The sequence below is a fragment of the Mustela erminea genome, chromosome 1 (genome assembly GCF_009829155.1).
Source record: "Mustela erminea isolate mMusErm1 chromosome 1, mMusErm1.Pri, whole genome shotgun sequence".
NCBI lineage: Eukaryota > Metazoa > Chordata > Mammalia > Carnivora > Mustelidae > Mustela > Mustela erminea.
The window spans coordinates 206,731,739-206,749,841 of NC_045614.1; the positions used below are offsets into that span (position 1 = coordinate 206,731,739).

General features: G+C 40.8%; 4 protein-coding genes across 9 annotated transcripts; all 4 read right to left on the reverse strand.

Annotated features, from left to right (window-relative positions):
• Positions 1-1,325: 1,325 nt before the first annotated feature.
• Positions 1,326-1,745, reverse strand: LOC116567570 (keratin-associated protein 6-2-like). Its single transcript, XM_032302705.1, has one exon. It carries the CDS (start codon positions 1,743-1,745, stop codon positions 1,326-1,328), a length of 420 nt encoding a protein of 139 aa, XP_032158596.1.
• A 6,466-nt stretch (positions 1,746-8,211) lies between these two features.
• On the reverse strand, positions 8,212-8,836 carry LOC116567547 (keratin-associated protein 21-1-like). Of its 5 annotated transcripts, XM_032302691.1 has the most exons (3): positions 8,763-8,808; positions 8,544-8,666; positions 8,212-8,480 (listed from the first exon to the last, which is right to left on the reverse strand). In XM_032302691.1, the coding sequence occupies exons 1-3, from the start codon at positions 8,806-8,808 to the stop codon at positions 8,389-8,391; spliced, it is 261 nt and encodes an 86-aa protein (XP_032158582.1). In that variant the 3' UTR covers positions 8,212-8,388. The 5 variants fall into 5 exon arrangements, with proteins under 5 accessions (XP_032158582.1, XP_032158577.1, XP_032158569.1 ...); XM_032302686.1 differs by having other exon boundaries at positions 8,212-8,618; positions 8,733-8,836; XM_032302678.1 differs by having other exon boundaries at positions 8,212-8,642; positions 8,715-8,836.
• Positions 8,837-13,090: 4,254 nt separating this feature from the next.
• LOC116567539 (keratin-associated protein 6-2-like) lies at positions 13,091-13,791 on the reverse strand. Of its 2 annotated transcripts, XM_032302646.1 has the most exons (2): positions 13,682-13,791; positions 13,091-13,543 (listed from the first exon to the last, which is right to left on the reverse strand). In XM_032302646.1, the coding sequence occupies exons 1-2, from the start codon at positions 13,767-13,769 to the stop codon at positions 13,338-13,340; spliced, it is 294 nt and encodes a 97-aa protein (XP_032158537.1). In that variant the 5' UTR covers positions 13,770-13,791; the 3' UTR covers positions 13,091-13,337. The 2 variants fall into 2 exon arrangements, with proteins under 2 accessions (XP_032158537.1, XP_032158527.1); XM_032302636.1 differs by having other exon boundaries at positions 13,091-13,791.
• A 3,302-nt stretch (positions 13,792-17,093) lies between these two features.
• Positions 17,094-17,434, reverse strand: LOC116567595 (keratin-associated protein 21-1-like). Its single transcript, XM_032302742.1, has one exon. The coding sequence runs from the start codon at positions 17,407-17,409 to the stop codon at positions 17,182-17,184; it is 228 nt and encodes a 75-aa protein (XP_032158633.1). The 5' UTR covers positions 17,410-17,434; the 3' UTR covers positions 17,094-17,181.
• Between the last annotated feature and the right edge of the window lie 669 nt (positions 17,435-18,103).

The following is an 18,103-nucleotide window of genomic DNA, read 5'->3' on the forward strand; positions in this document are numbered from 1 at the left end:
GTAACAAACACTAGTTCATTTGACACAAAATGTCAAAATAACTTCCTGAACCATATCTCCAATATGTAACCTTCACTGTCTTCCTCAAGAAGCTGTTTTATTCCCTCCATAATGATTATCTGTCTAAATGTATCTTGGGTTTTTTTTTTCTTTTTCTTATTATCACCTATTAGAATGCAAACACTCTGAGAGCAGGAAACTCTTGTGAAATTTTGTTACTGTATCTTCAGTGTATAGGGCAGTTCCCTTACAAAAACACTGGAAACTATTTATCAAAAAGTGACTTAAATCAATTTCCTTAGAGATGCCTGGGTGGCTCAGTTGGTTAAGTAACTGCCTCATCTCAGATCATGATCCTGGAGTCCCAGGATGGAGTCCCGCATCAGGCTTCCAGCAGCAGGGAGTCTGCTTCTCTCTCTGACCCACTTCCCTCTCACGTTCTCTCTCTCTCATTCCCTCTCTCTCAAATAAATAAAATCTTTAATTTAAAAAAATCAATTTCCTTAAACTCAACATGTGCAAGCAAATAAATATACAGTCCGATACACATGACATCGTACCACATGTTTCCTCTAACTTACACTTCCCTTTGTTCTTCATATGTCACGTGAGTCTGCTTCTAATTTCTCATTAACCCTAGTAACTCTCTCAACCATGCCATTCATTTAGTCAGCACTCAGACCACATCTCCTCTCTCGTAGGCTTCTGTCACAACCTCCTGAATAGGTGTCCTTCTCCATCTCTTCCCCCTGCACCCAGCTTCATTCTGAACACAGTGCAATTTCCAGGGCACAGTTCTGAAATGCTGTGTAATTTCTTTTGGGTTGTGAGTGCCTGAGCAGGAGAGAATTGGGAAATAAGTGAAGAAGACATCTCTGATGCACGAGGAGAGGAAATGTTTGTGTTATATCAAAGAAGAGCCTAGGGTCATGAAGCATATTGTCAGCCTAATTTTCTAGAGTAGCCATAACACCTCAGAAGAAAAGAGTAATTCACAAGCAAGAACACAGAGATTTGTTAGAAGCAAAGAAACGTTTTTATTGAGAATGAGTTTTTTGTCCAACTGTGGGATGTTAGGATCCCTGGGACAGTCCCAACACAAAATCCAGATTAAAGGAACAAAGACCAATATTTAGGAAGTAGTCAGATGATACCACACAGCCTAGACCCTGAAGATCCCATCCTCACAAGCGATCACTGAGGGTCAAACCCTCTGTCAAGCCTGCAATTTTCTGAATGTAGAATACTTGGGATACGGATTCTTGCTTCAGCTGTCACGTTGGTGGTGTCATTTCAGAAGCAAATGCGGTTTGGAGAGTGATGGTCTAGCAGCAAGAAGAATAACATCTTCTGTAGCAAAATGGCCGGTAGCCACAGCACCCAGAGCCATATCCACAGCCACAGCAGGAGCCTTTGCCACAGCCCCATCCTGAGCCATAGCCATAGCCACAGCCACAGCCTGAGCCATAGCCGTAGCCACATCCTGAGCCATAGCCATAGCCACAACGGGAGCCATAGCCACAGCCACAGCCTGAGCCATAGCCGTAGCCACATCCTGAGCCATAGCCACAGCCACAACGAGAGCCATAGCCACAGCCACAGCCTGAGCCATAGCCACAGCCACAGCCTGAGCCATAGCCACAGCCACAACGGGAGCCATAGCCACAGCCATAGCCTGAGCCATAGCCACAGCCATAGCCGCATCCGCAGCCATAGCCACAGGAGTTCCCGTAGTTACAACACATGTTGTTAGGAGAGGAGGATTCAGGTGGGTTGCAAGTGGATGTGTGGTGAAGTGTGGTCCCTACTACACTTGGACCCTTATATACTGCCAGTAATTGGCAAGAGCATACCATTCACCCTCTGACTTACCCAACAAGCATGTAAGCAACTTTCATGTGACAATCACTGTCAAAAATCTTAATGTCTTGGGAAAAGTGAGCTCATTAATTGGAATCTCCTCTTCTATTTATTTTTCTTTCATTTTATTTAAAGAGCAGCATTTAATTTTCTCTGTCAAAGAATTGTCTCAGTAGAATCATGTGCTCTATATACCACTGATACCCAACTTTACAGCCTCTGATTGTTTAATATACCTGATATAACAAGGTTGGGGGATTTTAGGAAAATTTTGCCACTCTTGATGTCTAATCTTCCTAAAACATCTACCTCTGCCCACACTGGGGGGAAAAAAATACTCCCATTTTCAAACTAGAATCATTACAACTTCCTATCAGGCTTTTTGAACCCAGATGACTATTGTAGATATATCTTTGGGTCCTTGTGGGAGAAATGAGTGAAGATGCTATTTTCAGGACAGAGAAAAATAGTCCCCAGCATTGCAATATCTGATTTGAAATATCAGTATTGTGGATATCTACAAACTTTGGTGTGTAGCCTCACATCAATAAATTAGCTTCTTGCCTTACTGGTGTCTAATTCCAAATATTTCCATTCTTCTAAGGTAAGGAAACATTCAACCTTTCCAACACCAATCAGAAAGAAAGAGAGAGAAAAAGAGAGAAAGAAAGAGAGGAAGGAAGGCAGGAAGGCGGAAGGGAGGGAAGAAATGTGCCTTGAGTTTGGGGTTTTTTGTGGTGTTTTTGCTTATCATGGCTGTCTGGGTTTTACCGAAATCACTGTTTTCTGAAACAGGCAGATCCCAAGACTTAAATTACCTTTTTTTTTATTGTTATGAAATAGTTATGAAATTCTGAGCTTTGATAGTTATGAAATTCAAGTTGCAAGGGAGCCTAAACTCAGGAAGATCATTCCTTCTGTTATTCCACACTCAAATTTCAACAGAAGTGAAATGAGTGCCATCCAGTCCTTTATTGAAAGCCTTCAACAGGGATTTCATAAATCTACTGAATTCCTTTTCTGAGAACTTTTAGAATTCGACACCTTTCCTTCAGCTAATAATACCTCCTACTAGTTTGGTCACTTGTGTATCTGATCACTCTGCCATATTTCATCCCTACAAGTAGCTTAAAGAAAAATACATTCCACTATACTTGCTCTTTGCTTTTATTTTCTCTACTTTTCTGTCATTCTTGAAATTCAAAACTCTAGAGACACCTGGGTGGCTCAGCTGATTAAACGTCTGCCTCTAGCTCAGGTCCTGATCCCAGGGTCCTGGGATCGAGTCCAGAATTGGACTCCCTGCTCTGCAGAGAGCCTGCTTCTCCCTTTGCCTACTGCTCCCCCTGTTTGTGCTTACTTTCTCTCTCTATGACTAATATATTAAAAAAAATTTTTTAAAAAGGAATTCAACTCTAAATTCTAATGCACAAGTTCCCTAGAACAGACCCACTCCTTTTTAAACATCCCCATTCCAATCACAATACCCGTAGATTGTTGTAAAAGTTTTCTATCTTTACTGCATTATATCTAGAGGGTTTCCATTCAGATTTCTGGGTACTGGTCCCTGATGGCAGAAAAAAATCTCTTGTTCTTTGCATCCCTGAATCACCACTTAGTTCTGAGTAAAAAAGAAAAAAAAAAGATGCATTAAAACAAATATATGTTCAAGGGTCAGTGTGCCCCTTAGAAGCCATAAGATATTTGGATAAATTATCACGATGTTCTCATTTCATTCAAGCTGAAAGTCTCAAATGTTCTTTGACTAAAAGAGTCACAAATTTCACATTTAGAAGATATCTGTTAGGGAATAATCTCAGTCTTTTGGTATCGGCTGAGTCCTGATTTGTGACCCAGTATGTGGTCTATTCTGGAGAAAGTTCCATGTGCACTTGAGAAGAATGAGTATTCTGTTATTTTAGGGTGGAATGTTCTGTATATATATATATGAGGTCCATCTGGTCCAATATGTCATTCAATGCTCTTGTTTCTTTACTGATTTTCTGCTTCGATGATCTGTCTATTTCTGAGAGAGGCGTGTTAAGATCTCCAATGATTAGTGTATTCATATCAATATGACTCTTTCAGACCAATATCACTGATGAATATAGATGCTAAGATTCTCAACAAGATTCTAGCAAACAGGATCCAACAACACATTAAAAAGATTATCCACCATGACCAGGTGGGATTCATCCCTGGACTACAAGGATGGTTCAACATTCGCAAATCAATCAATGTGATAGAACAAATTAATAAGAGAAGAGAGAAGAACCACATGGTCCTCTCAAGTGATGCAGAAAAAGCATTTGACAATATCCAGCATCCATTCCTGATTAAAATGCTTCAAAGTATAGGGATAGAGGGAACATTCCTGAACTTCATCAAATCTATCTATGAAAGACCCACATCAAACATCATCCTCAATGGGAAAAAGCTTGCATCCTTCCCGTTGAGATCAGGAACATGACAAGGATGCCCACTCTCACCACTCTTGTTCAACATAGTATTAGAAGTCCTAGCAACAGCAATCAGACAACAAAGAGAAATAAAAGGTATCCAAATTGGTAATGAAGAAGTCAAACTCTCTCTCTTTGCAGATGACATGATTCTTTATATGGAAAACCCAAAAGACTCCACCCCCAAACTACTAGAACTCATACAACAATTCAGCAATGTGGCAGGACACAAAGACAATGCACAGAAATCAGTGGCTTTCTTATACACTAATAATGAAAATACAGAAAGGGAAATTAGAGAATCAATTCCATTTACTATAGCACCAAGAACCGTAAGATACCTGGGAATAAACCTAACCAAAGAGGTAAAGGATCTGTATTCAAGGAACTACAGAACACTCATGAAAGAAATTGAAGAAGACACAAAGAGATGGAAGACCATTCCATGCTCTTGGATCAGAAGAATAAACATTGTTAAAATGTCTATACTGCCTAGAGCAATCTATACTTTTAATGCTATTCCAATCAAAATTCCACCGCTTTCTTCAAAGAGCTAGAGCAAATAATCCTAAAATTTGTATGGAATCAGAAGAGACCCCGAATCACTAAGGAAATGTTGAAAAACAAAAATAAAACGGGGGCATCACGTTACCTGATTTCAAGCTTTACTACAAAGCTGTAATCACCAAGACAGCATAGTACTGGCATAAAAACAGACACATAGACCAGTGGAACAGAGTAAAGTGCCCAGATATGGACCCTCAACTCTATGGTCAAATAATCTTCGACAAAACAGGAAAAAATATACAGTGGAAAAAAGACAGTCTCTTCAATAAATGGTGCTGGGAAAACTGGACAGCTATGTGTGTAGAAGAATGAAACTCAACCATTCTCTTACACCGTACACAAAGATAAACTCAAAATGGATAAAAGACCTCAACGTGAGACAGGAATCCATCAGAATCCTAGAGGAGAACATAGGCAGTAATCTCTTCGATATCAGCCACAGCAACTTCTTTCAAAATACGTCTCCAAAGGCAAAGGAAACAAAAGTGAAAATAAACTTTTGGGACTCCATCAAAATCAAAAGCTTCTGCACAGCAAAGGAAACAGTAAAAAAGACAAAGAGGCAACCCACGGAATGGGAGAAGATATTTGCAAATGCCAGTACAGACAAAAGATTGATATCCACGATCTATAATGAACTTTTCAAACTCAACACACATGAAACAGACAAGCATATCAAAAAATGGGCAGAAGATATGAACAGACACTTCTCCAATGAAGACATACAAATGGCTATCAGACACATGAAAAAATGTTCATCATCACTAGCCATCAGGGAGATTCAAATGAAAACCACATTGAGGTATCACCTTACACCAATTAGAATAGCCAAAATTAGCAAGACAGGAAACAACATGTGTTGAAGGGGATGTGGAGAAAGGGGAACCCTCTTACATTGTTGGTGGGAATGCAAGTTAGTGCAGCCTCTTTGGAGAACAGTGTGGAGATTCCTCAAGAAATTAAAAATAGAACTTCCCTATGACCCTGCCATTGCACTCCTGGGTATTTACCCCAAAGATACAGATGTCGTGAGAAGAAGGGCCATCTGTACCCCTATGTTTATAGCAGCAATGGCCACGGTCGCCAAACTGTGGAAAGAACCAAGATGCCCTTCAAAGGATGAATGGATAAGGGAGATGTGGTCCATATACACTATGGAGTATTATGCCTCCATCAGAAAGGATGAATACCCAACTTTTGTAGCAACATGGACGGGACTGGAAGAGATGATGCTGAATGAAATAAGTCAAGCAGAGAGAGTCAATTATCATATGTTTCACTTATTTGTGGAGCATAACAAATAGCATGGAGGACATGGAGAGATAGAGAGGAGAAGGGAGTTGGGGGAAATTGGAAGGGGAGGTGAACCATGAGAGACTATGAACTCTGAAAAACAATCTGAGGGTTTTGAAGGGGCGGGGGGTGGCAGGTCGGGGTACCAGGTGGTGGATATTATAGAGGCCACGAATTACAAGAAGCACTGGGTGTGGTGCAAAAATAATGAATACTGTTATGTTGAAAATATAAAAAAAAATTTTTTTTAATTTTTAAAAATTAAAAAAAAAGAAGATATTTGTTAGATTACAAAGATGTCTTTCCAGATGTACAAATTACTTTCTATGCCTTATAAATGTTTGGTCCTTTACTGGACATATAAATTATGATAGTCATGCCTAATTAATGATATTCTTCCCTTTCAGAAAGAATTCAAATACATTGAACATAGTGAAACATGAGTAGACTTTCAACAAATTGTAATTACTCGATTTCCCTTCCATTCTTTGTAGGATCTCCCACGTCAGATTTATCCAGAGCACAGTCAGTATTTGGATCAGACTTGCATATATTCCACCTGTGAAAACTCTCCACTTCTTAAAAGAACTATTTCATCATCACTAGAACACAATAACATGGGCATAATGTCACTCGAGGGCAGACTTTGACGGCAGAGCCATCTCTCTTGCAGTTGGTCATTAGGTGGAGGCTCGTAGCTCCAGGGACCTCAGACTCAGCATTTGTGCAGTGACTCTTGTCATGGATTTGAGACAGTGAGTCATTTTTCACTGTCCATGGAAACTGAGCCTGAAAAGACATTCTATGTAATAGGATGCAATGTCAGAGATCTGTAGAGATCTTCCTCACATGAGGAAGGGACTCTGAACTTGAACCCACAAAATGGTAGGCTCTTAAACTCAGATAGCAGACTGGGCTTTTCATCCCATTTTTATATCTACCCCAATTAAGACCCTAGGGCACACCATTAACCACTAGTTAACCACTTGCTCATTTCCAGTAAAAAATTGTGACACCACTAATCATACGCAAAATATAATTAACCTCTCCTTTCCTTTACACTTAACTATCATCTGTTCCAATGTTTCTTGGAATAGGTATCAGTTCATTTGACTCAAAATGTCAAAAAATAACTCCCTGAACTATTTCTCCAATACTCTAACCTTCAGTATCTTCCCCAGGAAGATAGCAATTATCTGTCTAAATGCATCTTACTTAATCCTTATTTTTTGGTATCACATGTTAGAATATAAACACTCTGAGAGCAGGAACTTGTCTACAATTTTGCTTCTATGTCCAGGAAATCTCCCCTCAAAACATTCAAAACTACTTATAAATTAAATGACTTATATCAATTTCCTTAAACCCAACATATGCAAGCAAATACATGTGCACTTCCATCAAAATGCACATAGTAGTATGCCACATTTTCTTCAAACTTATCTTTCCCTTAGTTCTTCCTGCGTTGACTGAACATGCTTCTAATTTCTCATAAATCCAGGAAACTCTATCTCTCATGTCATTCATCCATCCATTCAGCACTCAGACCACACCTCCTCTCCCTTGGGCTTCTGTCACAGTCTCCTATATGGATGTCATCCCTTCTCCTCCTCCCGCTGCCCACTGGCTTCATTCTGACCACAGTGCAATTTGCAGGGCACAGTTCTGAAATACTTTGTGATTTCTGTCGGGTTGTGAGTACCTGAGCATGAAGGATACAAGAAATAGGAGAAAACATTATCTCCGATGCACATATGACAAGAAATGCTTGTATTATTACAAGGAAGAATCCCAGGTTCATAAAAGGTATTGTCAGCCCAATATTCAAAGGGGTCCTAACACCAAAAGAAGAAAGAAAGAAAAGAAAAAAGGAATAAATCATAAGCAAGAACACAGAGATTTGTTAGAAGCAAAGAATGATTTTTATTGAGAATAAGTTTCTTGCCCAACTGTGGGATGTTAGGATCCCTGGGACAGTCCTAACACAGAATCCAGATTAAAGGAACAGAACAATATTTGGGTAATAGTCCGATGATATCACACAGCCTGGAGCCTCGAGATCCCATCCTCACAAACGTTCACTGGGAGTCAAAGCCTCTGTCAAGCATGCAATTTCCTGGATGTAGAATTCTTGGGGTACGAATTCTTGCTTCTGCTCTTGCTTTGGTGGTGTCATTTCAGAAGCAAATGGGGCTTGGAGAGTGATGGACTAGCAGCAAGAAGAATAACATCTTCTGTAGCAAAGTGGCCGGTAGCCACAGCAGCCAGAGCCAGAGCCATATCCACAGCCACAGCAGGAGCCTTTTCCACAGCCCCATCCTGAGCCATAGCCACAGCCACAGCCTGAGCCATAGCCGTAGCCACATCCTGAGCCATAGCCACAGCCATAACGGGAGCCATAGCCACAGCCATAGCCTGAGCCATAGCCACAGCCACAGCCTGAGCCATAGCCACAGCCACAGCCTGAGCCATAGCCACAGCCACAGCCTAAGCCATAGCCACAGCCACAGCCTGAGCCATAGCCATAGCCACAACGGGAGCCATAGCCACAGCCATAACCTGACCCATAGCCACAGCCATAGCCGCATCCACAGCCATAGCCACAGGAGTTCCCATAGTTACAACACATGTTGCCAGGAGAAGAGGATTCAGGTGGGTTGCAAGTGGTTGTGTGGAGAAGTGTGGTCCCTACTACACTTGGACCCTTATATACTGCCAGTAATTGGCAAGAGCATACCATTCACCCTCTGACTTACCCAACAAGTATGTAAGCAAATTTTATGTGCTTGTCAATGTCAACAGTCAATAATGTCTTGGGGGAAATGAGCTCATTATTTTGGAGACTCCATTTTATTTAAAGAGCAGTATTTTAATTTTTGCTGCCTAAGAATGTCCCACTAGAATCATATGCTCAACATACCACATACCCAACTTCACAAGATCCTATCATTTAACATACCCGATATAACAAGGTTGGGGGAATTTAGGGTAATTTTTGTCCCTCTTGGTCTCTCTTCTTACCTACAGTATCTACTTTTGCCCAAACAAAAGAAAATAACTCCCATCTCCTTTCTCAATCATTGAAACTTTTTGTCAGGCTTCTTGCACCCAGATATCTACCGCAGATATCAACGGGCTCCTTGTGGTAGAAACCAGAGATGATGCTAGGCTCAGGACAGAAAACAGCCCCCAACAACTTTGGAACATCTGACTTTTTTAAAATGTCAGTAGTGCTGAGATTAAAAACCTTGGTTTGCAGTTTCACACTGACAATTAGCTTCTCTCTTTACTGGTGTCTAATTCCAAATACTTCCGTTCTTCCCAACTCAACCAAGCATCCAAACTCTCCATCACCAAACATGTAGCTGAAGAAGGATGAGAAGGAGAAGGAGAAGAAGGGGGAGGAGGAGGAGGAGAAGGAGAAGAAGGAGAAGAAATATAAGAGGAAGTAGAAGTAGTAGTTGTAGTAGTAGTAGTAGTAGTAGTAGTAGTAGAAGAAGAAGAAGAAGAAGAAACAGAAGAAGGGGATGTAGGAGAAGAAGAAAGGTACTATATGGTGTGTGAGTGTGAGTGTGTGAGTGTGTGTGTGTGTGTGTGTGTGTGATGTTTTTGCTTATCTTGGTTGTCTAGATTTCACCTACGTCACTATTTTCTGAAACAGGCAAAATCCAGAATTTTAATTATTTTTTACTGTGACAACTATGACGTCTAAGTTGAATGGGAGTACAACCTTGGAAGATCATTCCTTCTCCACACTCAAATTTCAACAACAATGAAATGAGTGCCATCCAGTCCTTTATTGAAAGCCTTCAACAGGGATATTCATATGTCTACAGAATTCCTTTTCTGAGAACTTTCATTTTTAAAATTTTTCATCAGTATTCTGACTGCTTTTTCTACAGTTGGATCTTTGTCTATCTGATATCTCTGCTGTATATCACCAAGAAGCTTAAAGAAAAATACATCCCACCATACTTGTTATTAAATTTAAGAACTGCTCTCTCATTCTTGAAAATCAAAACTCTAAGTTCTAATACACAAGTTCCCTAGAAGAGATGCATTACTTTTCAAGCAACCACTGTCTGGTCACAATATTCCTAACTATTGGAAAATTTTTCTGTCTTTATTGCATAATTCTTGTATCTTTCCATTCAGATCTGTGGATACTGATCCATGATAGCAGGGGGAAAAAAATCTCTTATTCAGTGAATCCTTGAATCACCACTTAGTTCTGAGTACCCAGAATGTAATTTGAACTCCATCAGTATTCCCTCAATAAAAATCAGTTGCATAAAAACAAAAACATGCTCTGGGGCACCTGGGTGGCTCAGTCATTGAGCATCTGCCTTCGGCTCAGGTCTTGATCCCAGGATCGAGTAACACATCAGGTTCCCTGCTCAGTAGGAAGCCTGCTTCTCCCTCTCCCACTCCCCCTGCTTGCGTTCCCTCTCTCAGTGTCTGTCTCTCTCTCTCTAAAAAATAAATAAACTTAAAAAAAAAAAAAAAACACCTCATGTTCTAGCATTGTTGTGCCCATTAGAAACTATAAGCTGTTTGGATACATTATCACACTGTTCTCATTTCATTCAATCTGAAAGTCTGAAATGTCTTTTGACTAAGAGAGTCACAAATTTCCCACCTTGAAGACATGTGTTAGTTTATAAAGATATTTTTCCAGATGTCTGAATTATCAAATAGGCCAAATTAAGGATTGGCCTTTTGTGGATGTGTCAGCTACAATATTGATGCTAAATGGATGATATTCTCTCTCTTTCAGAAAGCTTTCAAGGACAAGGACCAAAATAAAACAGTAAATTTCCAACACACTGTAATTATTAGAATTCCATTCCCCTCTTTGTGGGATTTCCCTACCTCAGATTTACCCAGAGTGCCACCAATCCTCACAGCAGATGTACAAATATCCCATCTATGAAAGCTATCCATCTATTGAAGAATGCCTGTTTCTTCATCAGTAGAACAAATTATATCCTGGGTATGACCTCACTCCGGGGCTGACTTGGATGGCAGAGCCATCTCTCTTGCAACTGGCCATTGGGTGGAGGCGACTACCTCCAGGGACCTCAGATTCAGATTTGGGCAGTGATCCTTGTCATGGAGAAGAGACGGGGAGTCATGTTTCACTGCCCATGGAAACTGAGCCTGAAAAGACATTCTGTTACAGGATACAGTGTAGGAGGACACTGAACTCAGAACCCATGAAGTGCTAGTCTCTCAAGCTCAGACAATAGACTGAGCTTTTCATCCCATTCTTGTATCTGCATCAACTAGGGCACTAGAGAGCACCTTTAAGCACTAATCCTTGTTCTTTTCCACTAAAAATTGTGGCACCGCTGATCATACCTAAAACATAATGCATTTCTCTTCTTCTTTAACACTTACTACCCTACATTGCAGTATTTCTTGTGACTGGACTCATCAGTGCGTTTGACTCAAAATGTCAAAATAACTCCCTGAACTCTCTCTCCAATGCTTCAACCTTCACTCTTTTCCCCAGGAAGCTGGCCTATTCATTCCATAGCAATTATCTCTCTAAATATATTTTAACTACTCCTTATTTTTTCTTATTGTTACCTAGTAGAATATGAACACTCTGAGAGCAGGAAACCCATCTATAATTTCGCTTCTGTCTAAAGTGTGTAGGACTGTTTCTTCTCAGAAACATTCAAAACTTGGCACCCGGTGGCTCAGGCAGTTAAGCATCAGACTCTTTTTTTTTTTTTTAATTTTTTATTTTATATAAACATATGTTTTTATCCCCAGGGGTACAGGTCTGTGAATCACCAGGTTTACACACTTCACAGCACTCACCAAAGCACATACCCTCCCCAGTGTTCATAATCCCACCCCCTTCTCCCAAACCCCCTCCCCCCAGCAACCCTCAGTTTGTTTTGTGAGATTAAGAGTCACTTATGGTTTGTCTCCCTCCCAATGCAAGCTGGTGCAGCCACTCTGGAAAACAGCATGGAGGTTCCTCAAAATGTTGAAAATAGAACTGCCCTATGACCCAGCAATTGCACTATTGGGTATTTACCCTAAAGATACAAACGTAGTGATCCAAAGGGGCACGTGCACCCGAATGTTTATAGCAGCAATGTCCACAATAGCCAAACTATGGAAAGCATCAGACTCTTAATTTCAGGATGCCCGCGGCAGGAATCTACATATCTCCCTCTCTGTGTGTCCCTTCCTCTGCTCGTCTTTGTGCATGCTCTTGCTTTCTCTCCCTCTCTCTTTCTCTCAAAAAAATAATCTTTAAAAAAAAACATTCAAAACTATTTGTAAATTAAGTGACGAATCCGTTTCTTAAAGTCAAAAAAATCCAAACAAATACATTACCACTTCCATCAAAATGCTCATGATACAATACCACATTTTGCTTCTATTTATCCTTCCCTTACTTCTTCATTAGTCACCTGAGTCTGCTTCTAACGTCTCATTAATCCTGGAGACTCTCTCTCTCATGCCACGCATCCACCCATTCAGCTCTCAGGCCACACCTCCTCTCCCTTGGGGCTTCTGTCACAAGCTCCTGAATAGGTGTCCTCCCTCCTCCTCTTTCCCCATCACCTCAATTCTAGACACAGAGTGATTTTCAGGGCACAGTTATGTAATAACGTGTGATTTGTGCTGTGTTCTGAGTGCCTGAGCATGAGGGATATGAGAAATAAGTGAAGAAGACATTATTCCTGATGCATGATGAGAAGTAATGTTTGTATTATATCACGGAAGAGCCCTCAAGTTCATGAAATATATTGTCAGCCCAATTTTCAAGAGAGGTCATAACACCTCAAAAAAGGGAGTAATTCACAAGCAAGAACACAGAGATTTGTTAGAAGCAAAGAACCATTTTTATTGAGAATACATTTTTTGTCCAACTGTGAGATGTTAGGATCCCTGGGACAGTCCCAACACAGAATCCAGATTAAGGGAACAAAGACCAATATTTAGGAAACAGTCCGATGATATCACACAGCCTGGAGCCTCGAGATCCCATCCTCACAAACGTTCACTAGGGGTCAAAGCCTCTGTCAAGCATGCAATTTCCTGGATGTAGAATTCTTGAGGTATAGATTCTTGCTTCAGCTGTCACTTTGGTGGTGTCATTTCAGAAGCAAATGCGGTTTGGAGAGTGATGATCTAGCAGCAAGAAGAATAACATCTTCGGTAGCAAAGTGGCCGGTAGCCACAGCACCCAGAGCCAGAGCCATATCCACAGCCACAACAGGAGCCTTTTCCACAGCCCCATCCTGAGCCATAGCCACAGCCACAGCCTGAGCCATAGCCGTAGCCACAACGGGAGCCATAGCCACAGCCATAGCCTGAGCCATAGCCACAGCCACAGCCTGAGCCATAGCCGTAGCCACAACGGGAGCCATAGCCACAGCCATAGCCTGAGCCATAACCACAGCCACAGCCTGAGCCATAACCACAGCCACAGCCTGAGCCATAGCCACAGCCACAACGTGAGCCATAGCCACAGCCATAGCCTGAGCCATAGCCACAGCCACAGCCAGTTCCATAGCCGCATCCGCAGCCATAGCCACAGGAGTTCCCGTAGTTACAACACATGTTGTTAGGAGAGGAGGATTCAGGTGGGTTGCAAGTGGTTGTGTGGTGAAGTGTGGTCCCTACTACACTTGGACCCTTATATACTGCCAGTAATTGGCAAGAGCATACCATTCACCCCCTGACTTACTCAACAAGTATGTAAGCAACTTTCATGTGACAGTCACTGTCAAAAATCTTAATGTCTTGGAAAAAGAGAGTTCATTATTTGGAGTCTCACTTTTTATATAAGGAGCAGCATTTTACTTTATTCTTATTTCTTATCATTTAATATACCTTATATAACAAGGTTCAGGGAATTTGGGAAAACTTTGTCTCTCTTGATCTCTTCTCTATGCTGAAATATCTACTTCTCCCCATAGGGAAGGAAATAACTGCCATCACCTGTCTGGAATCATCGAAACTTTTTCCCAGGCTTCTCATACCCAGATATCTACTGCAGATACCTACTGGCTCCTCATGCTAGAAACAAGGGGAGATGCTGGCCTCAGGGCACAGAACAGCCCCCAACAACACTGAAACATCTCACATAATGTCAATACAATATTTCCTTTCTTCCCAATTAAACCAAATATCAAATCATTCCATCACCAGACATGAAGTGAAGAAAGAAATTAAAGAAAAAGAAAAGGAAGGAAGGAAGGAAAAGAAATAAAGAAAGAAAGAAAGCTTATTTTTTTTTTGTTTGCTTGGTTATTGGGATGTTTTGCTTACCTTGGTTCTCTAGGCTTTACTTAAAAACCCCATTTCCGAAATCCAAAATTTAAATTTTTTTGCTATAATAGCTATGAAATCCAAGATGGAATGGTATACAAACTCAGGAAGATGATTCATTCTACTCAACACTATAATTTCAACAAAGAAATGTGTGGCATTTAGTCTCCGAAGGCATTCAGGGAATGCCTTCAGCAAAGATTTTCATAAAGCTGTTGATTTCCTTTTCTGAAAATATTCATTACTAGAGATTTTTCCTTTGGTGAGAGTACTTCCAACTACTTTTTCCTCTGTTGGTCACTGGTCTATTGGATCAGTCTGCTGTGTTTCATCCTTAACAAGAAATGTAAAGAAAACATATCCCATTCCAGTCGAACTTTAGCTTTATTTTCTCTACTTTTCTCTCATTTTTGAAAATCATAACTCTAAATTCTAATACACAAGTTCCCGAGAATAGACACATTACATTTCAAGCACCCACTTTCTGGTCACAATATTCCTTACTATTGAAAAATTTTTCTATCTTTATTGCATAATTTCTAGTAACTTTCCATTCAAATCCATGATGGCAGGGGGAAAAAATCTCTTATTCTGTCCATCCCTGAATCACCACTTAGTTCTAAGTAGAGTACCTAGTACATAATTCGAACTCAACATTTCCCCCCAAAAATCAGATGCGTTAAAACAAAAACATGTTCAAGCGTTGGTATGCACCTGAGAAGAATGAGGAGAATCATGATGTTCTCATTTCATGAAAACTGAGAGCCTCAAATATTCTTCGACTAAGTGAGTTTCTAATTTCACATTATGAAAAATGTGTTGGTTTCTAAAGACGTTTTTCCAGATGTACAAAGTATCTGATATGTCTAATAAATGATCAAGACTTTATAGGATATAAATGATGATATAAATGGCTAGCTGTTGATATTCTTCATCCTTTCAAAGACTCCAAGCACAAGGAACATAATGAAACATGAGTAGACTTTCAACAACCTGTAATTATCAGAATTCCATTCCCTTCTTTGTAGAACTTCCCCACCTCAGATTTACCCAGAGCACAGTGCACTCAGATCAGATTTACAGATATTCCACCTGTGAAAACTGTCCGGATCTTTAAAATACCCTGTTTCTTCATCAATAAGACACATTATATCCTGGGCATAGCTTCACTCCAGGGCTGACTTGGATGGCAGAGCCATCTCTCTTGCAATTGGCCATTGGGTGGAGGCTACTACCTCCAGGGACCTCAGATTCAGATTTGGGCAGTGACCCCTGTCGTGAAAAAGACACAGGGAGTCATTTTTCACTATTCATGGAAACTGAGCCTAGACAACATTCTATGTTATAGTATAGTGTTGGAGATCTAGAAAATCACATGAGGAAAGGACATTGAACTCAAAACTCGCAAAGTGGTAAGCTCTCAAACTCAGAGAGTAGACTGGGCTTTTCATCCCATTCTTGTATCTGCATCAACTATGGCACTAGAAAGCACCTTTAAGCACTAATCCTTGTTCCTTTCCACTAAAAATTGTGGCACCGCTGATCATACCCAAAACATAATGCATTTCTCTTCTTCTTTAACACTTACCACCATACACTGCAGTATTTCTTCTGACTGGCATCAGTTCATTTGACATGAAATGCCAAAATACCCTCCTCTCCACTATTTCAACCTTCACGCTCTTCCCGCAGGAAACTTTTTATCCTTCCACAGCAATTATCTGCCTAAATGTGTCTTAATTGATTCTCTTTTTTGTTGTTGTTATCACATTTAGAAAATAAACACTCTGAGAACAGGAAACTCTGCTATAATTTTGCTCCTGTATCTTCAGTATGTGGGACTGTTCCTTATCAAACACATTCAAAGATATTTGTCAAACAAGTGACTTAAATCAATTTCTTCAAGCTTAATATATGCAAACAAATATTTGCACTTCCATCCATATGCAGATGATACGGCACCACATTTTTCCCCCTCCTTATCCTTCCATTAGCCGTTCGTGAATAATCTGACTCTGCTTCTAATTTCTCATTAACCCTAGAAACTCTCTCACCCATGCCATTCATCTAGTCAGCACTCAGACCACATCTCCTCTCTCGTAGGCTTCTGTCACAACCTCCTGAATAGGTGTCCTTCTCCATCTCTTCCCCCTGCACCCAGCTTCATTCTGAACACAGTGCAATTTCCAGGGCACAGTTCTGAAATACTGTGTAATTTCTTTTGGGTTGTGAGTGCCTGAGCAGGAGAGAATTGAGAAATAAGTGAAGAAGACATCTCTGATGCACGAGGAGAGGAAATGTTTGTGTTATATCAAAGAAGAGCCTAGGGTCATGAAGCATATTGTCAGCCCAATTTTCTAGAGTAGCCATAACACCTCAAAAGGAAGGAGTAATTCACAAGCAAGAACACAGAGATTTGTTAGAAGCAAAGAATCGTTTTTATTGAGAGTGAGTTTTTTTGTCCAACTGTGGGATGTAGGGATTCCTGGGACAGTCCCAACACAGAATCCAGATTAAAGGAACAAAGACCAACATTTAGGAAGTAGTCAGATGATACCACACAGCCTCACAAACTGGGGGTCAAAGCCTCTGTCAAGCATGCAATTTCCTGGACGTAGAATTCTTGAGGTATGGATTCTTGCTTCAGCTGTCGCTTTGGTGGTGTCATTTCAGAAGCAAATGGGGTTTGGAGAGCGATGGTCTAGCAGCAAGAAGAATAACATCTTCTGTAGCAAAGTGGCCGGTAGCCACAGCAGCCAGAGCCAGAGCCATATCCACAGCCACAGCAGGAGCCTTTTCCACAGCCCCATCCTGAGCCATAGCCACAGCCACATCCTGAGCCATAGCCGTAGCCACAGCCCGAGCCATAGCCACAGCCATAGCCGCATCCGCAGCCATAGCCACAGGAGTTCCCGTAGTTACAACACATGTTGGCAGGAGAGGAGGATTCAGATGGTTTGCAAGTGAATGTGTGGTGAAGTGTGGTCCCTACTTCACTTGGACCTTTTTATACTGCCAGTAATTGATAGAGCATACCATTCATCCCTGACTTACCCAACAAGTATGTAAACTACTGTGTAGTGACTGTGCCTGTCAAGAATCAATAAAGCTAAAAAAAAAAAAAATGAACTAAAATGAACTCTTTATTTTGGAAACTCCTATTTTATTCAAAGAGCAACATTTTAATTTGTTCTGCCAAAGAATTGTCTGAGTAGAATCATGTGCTCTATGTACCACGGATACTCAACTTCACAAGCTCCCATTATTTAATCCACCTGATACAATAAGGTTGGGGACAATTTTAGACAAATTGTCCCTTTCAATCTCTCTTCTTTCCTATAAGATCCACCTCTGCCTGTAGGGAAGGAAATAACTGCCATGTCCTCTCTGAAATCATTACAATGTTTTACCAGGCTTTCCCACCCACTCTGGACTTCCATGCCCCATCCCTTGTTCAATTCTCCTCAAATTCCAAGAAGCAGCTCCACATCTGATAACTCACTCCCTTTCATTGGCACACGGACTATAAGTGTGGAATAGCACATTTTATATAAGTGTGTCCTCCTATATTTACTCCTGTCATATACCTGGCCAAGCAAGGTCCTGGGGGAGAGAGCAACCCT

Bases quoted from the DNA above. Each gene is read 5' to 3' on its own strand.
- LOC116567570 (XM_032302705.1), bottom strand. From the start codon at position 1,745: ATGTGTTGTAACTACGGGAACTCCTGTGGCTATGGCTGCGGATGCGGC.
- LOC116567547 (XM_032302659.1), bottom strand. From the start codon at position 8,808: ATGTGTTGTAACTATGGGAACTCCTGTGGCTATGGCTGTGGATGCGGC.
- LOC116567539 (XM_032302636.1), bottom strand. From the start codon at position 13,769: ATGTGTTGTAACTACGGGAACTCCTGTGGCTATGGCTGCGGATGCGGC.
- LOC116567595 (XM_032302742.1), bottom strand. From the start codon at position 17,409: ATGTGTTGTAACTACGGGAACTCCTGTGGCTATGGCTGCGGATGCGGC.